At 55.3% G+C, this 3,112-nt stretch overlaps 1 protein-coding gene across 1 annotated transcript; it reads left to right on the forward strand.

Moving 5' to 3' along the window:
* Window positions 1–681: 681 nt before the first annotated feature.
* On the forward strand, window positions 682–2,817 carry LAESUDRAFT_756421 (uncharacterized protein; the record flags this gene model as incomplete). Its single annotated transcript, XM_040912172.1, has 2 exons — window positions 682–1,827; window positions 1,858–2,817. 2 exons carry the CDS (start codon window positions 682–684, stop codon window positions 2,815–2,817), a joined length of 2,106 nt encoding a protein of 701 aa, XP_040767200.1.
* Between the last annotated feature and the right edge of the window lie 295 nt (window positions 2,818–3,112).

Below are 3,112 nucleotides of genomic sequence, written 5' to 3' on the forward strand. Positions count from 1 at the left end.
CCCTGCGCAGTCCTGACTTACTTAGGGGTTTAGTTACCAATACATACGTAGACAAATAGTCGTCTGGTGTGGGACGAACTCTCGGAAAGCTCTGCTGGAACGGCAGGCGGACCAAGGTTACATCCCTTCAGAGGTAGTTGGACACTGGTGGTGAAATAATCAAAGACCACAAAGACCCCTCTGCGACTGCGAACCGCACCATTCAGGACTCCGTAGTAACTAGACCTACTAGGAGTAGCAGGACTCTAAAGCTGCGTCTGGGTCATTACGAGGCCTAGTGAAGAACAACTCGTCAAGCACGCGAGTAGATAACAACATCGAATGCAAAGGTTCTCGTTGGAAGGATATACATCCATATACACCGTATCTCCAGGACCAGTAGAGTGGGACCAAGTTTACGAGCACATCAGTGTCATATTCCGGGCAGACTTCATCTACCAACCACACGTCGCCCAGGCTCGTTTTATCCTATACCGCTACCAAGTCGTCATCGATTACTACGAAAGGCTCGAATACCAGCCACATCGTATAATCCAAGAAGCTCCCAGACAGCTCGAACCAGTCGAAGACGACCAGGAACTATATCATCTCCTGTTCGACGAGGAATACGGTATCTCCTCCGACGAAGAAGAACCTTTCTGAACAGGTCGCCAAAACCCCGACCAGGTACCAGCACTGAAGATGGCCGAAATCGCACAATCCGAACACTCCGTAGAAGGACACTTGAATCCCGAAGGTCCAGATCCCAGAGCATCCCCTCCGTCATCATTCAACGACACCAACATACTCGCTCCCACTCCACGATACTTCATGACGCCGGCAATGCTGGAAGCGCTTCCCAGAAGAAGGGGGCCTTCGGCAAGGCTGGCAGACGAATTCGCCACCCTGTACCCAAACGAACCAAGGACAGGGAGACGCTTTCATCAATGGGAGTACGACATCCGAGCTCGAGATCATTCTGAAGAAGATCGACAGCGATACCGGACACAACCGGTAGATGTGGTGGCGAGGCACGGAGGAGCAGCGAGGGGACAAGACTACGTCTGGTCGAGCCACGCTTCAGGAACTCCGCCAGGGTATGAGCGATATAGGCTCCCCGACAATAGGCAGAGTTACTACCTGGCACGACCTGGTCTTCCCCCTCCGACAGAAGAAACGCCGGGATTCTGGACCCAGCCAACGGATATGAGGCGTGCTTACCAGCATCTCCAAAACGACTACAACCGACTGCGTAGTCGGCTCGACGTCGCACGAAGAGAGGTAGCAGAAGCACGGGAAGGACGCCTGGCTGCCGAAGCAACCCGAGACCGTCTCATGAGGCAGGTGGGCGAATACGAGGCTTCACGAATAGAGCGCGGCAACCAGATCCACAAGCTAAACACGGAACTGGAAGCCTTAAAAAGAGCACTCAAATCCAGCGAGGAAAGGGCGACGGGTCTGGAGGGCATCAACAAGACCCAAGAAACCCGAATCCACCTCCTGGAAGCCATGACGCGCCCACCACCGCCTTCCCCTATTCGATCACCCAAGAAACCGGTCGACAAGGGCAAGCGCAGACAGGATCCAGGGCAACAGGATATTCGGGATTGGGTAAGAGGAGTCGGCGGAACCGCCGGCCCTAGTGGGCTCAAACCGGCACACCAGGCAAACCCTGAGCAGCCGCCCTCTAGGGTGCAGACGCCCCCAATGTCCCCGGCACACTCCTACGAGGGAGACCAAGATGACGAGTTGGCGGGGGCACACTATGCATTCCCACCAGAGCAACCGGTCCCACCACCGGATCGAAGTCGTCGCTCTGCAGCCCCGCCACCGGCATCCTCGGACGAAGTACACAGAAAGTCGTTCTGAGGACCAAAGGTCAATCTCCCGGAGCCATTCGATGGCACCAAGGCAAAGGCAAAGGCATGGCTGGTCGATGTAATGAACTACATCGTCATGAAACCCAGCGAATTCGAAGACGAACAAAGTAAAATTCGCTGGGCAATGTCTTATATCCGCGGACCACAAATCGACCACTGGAAGGCCTCCCTATTAGAAAGAATGATGGGGGGCCCCCCGGTATACGCCACGCTCCAGGACTTCATCGCGGACTTCAAAAAGATGTATTACCCCGCGAATCCGGAGCTGGAAGGTCAGCGAATGCTGCGAAATATGCAGCAAAGGTATAAGCCTTGGGAGGAATTCGAGGCCGAATGGGAACATTGGGTCAAGGTCTCGGGGTACAAGGATGAGCAGCTGCTGCTCCAATTACTTAGGAATGCCATGAGAAAAGAACTATGCGACAGAGTATGGGCATCCGAAGGGATTAGCCGGGATGTAAATAGCTACAGCCTGTGGAAACAGGTTGCAGCCCGGCTGGACCTTCAACAGCAGCAGCAGTGGGCATCCACCTTCGAGGACCGAAAGGGCAAGGGGAAAGCCAAGGACTCCAAAACCCGACAAGTCCACCAGGAGGAAGGTTCGACAACGGCAACGGTCAACGCGGTCAGGACAACGGGAAGGGCGCCCATCAGAAACCTCGATGAGGCAGGAAAGGCAGTGCCGCACAAGGAAACGGTAGGCGTCGAAAATGAACGCGACAAGCACCGGAAGTGTGGTACCTGCGGGAAGGAAAGGTCGGAAAAGGGGTCGTGCACGGATATATGGCACACCCATTATTACGACGGAAAGGCGCAGTGCTGGCGCAAAAAGGATGCCCAGCCTGCAGCTCGGGCCAGTACGGTAGAAGAAACCGAGGCCGTACGAGCATTCAAGGCGGCCATCGCGGCCAACCCCGCTCTGCTCAACCAGGCGGGTTTTCAATTCGGCAAGGCTTAAGTACGCAAGTCTTGCAGGACTCACGACTCGAACCGGACACTTCAATTTCCCCGACCAGTAACATGCATTCCTCGGTGGTGGAGGCCCAAAAGCCTGAGAAGCGCCCTGATTTACACGGGTCACCCCTGACCATTAACGGCCATTCCATGGTCACGGAGGTCGTGAGACCTGAGAAGGGCCATGGTTTAGACGGGTCACCAAAAGGTAGGTCCCCAGGGAGAGTCGAGCTGATGGTGGTGGAGGCAAAGCCTGAGAAGCGCCATCAAGCCGTACCTGAAAACACCCTGGAGGGATG

This window comes from Laetiporus sulphureus, assembly GCF_001632365.1.
Source record: "Laetiporus sulphureus 93-53 unplaced genomic scaffold LAESUscaffold_7, whole genome shotgun sequence".
NCBI lineage: Eukaryota > Fungi > Basidiomycota > Agaricomycetes > Polyporales > Laetiporaceae > Laetiporus > Laetiporus sulphureus.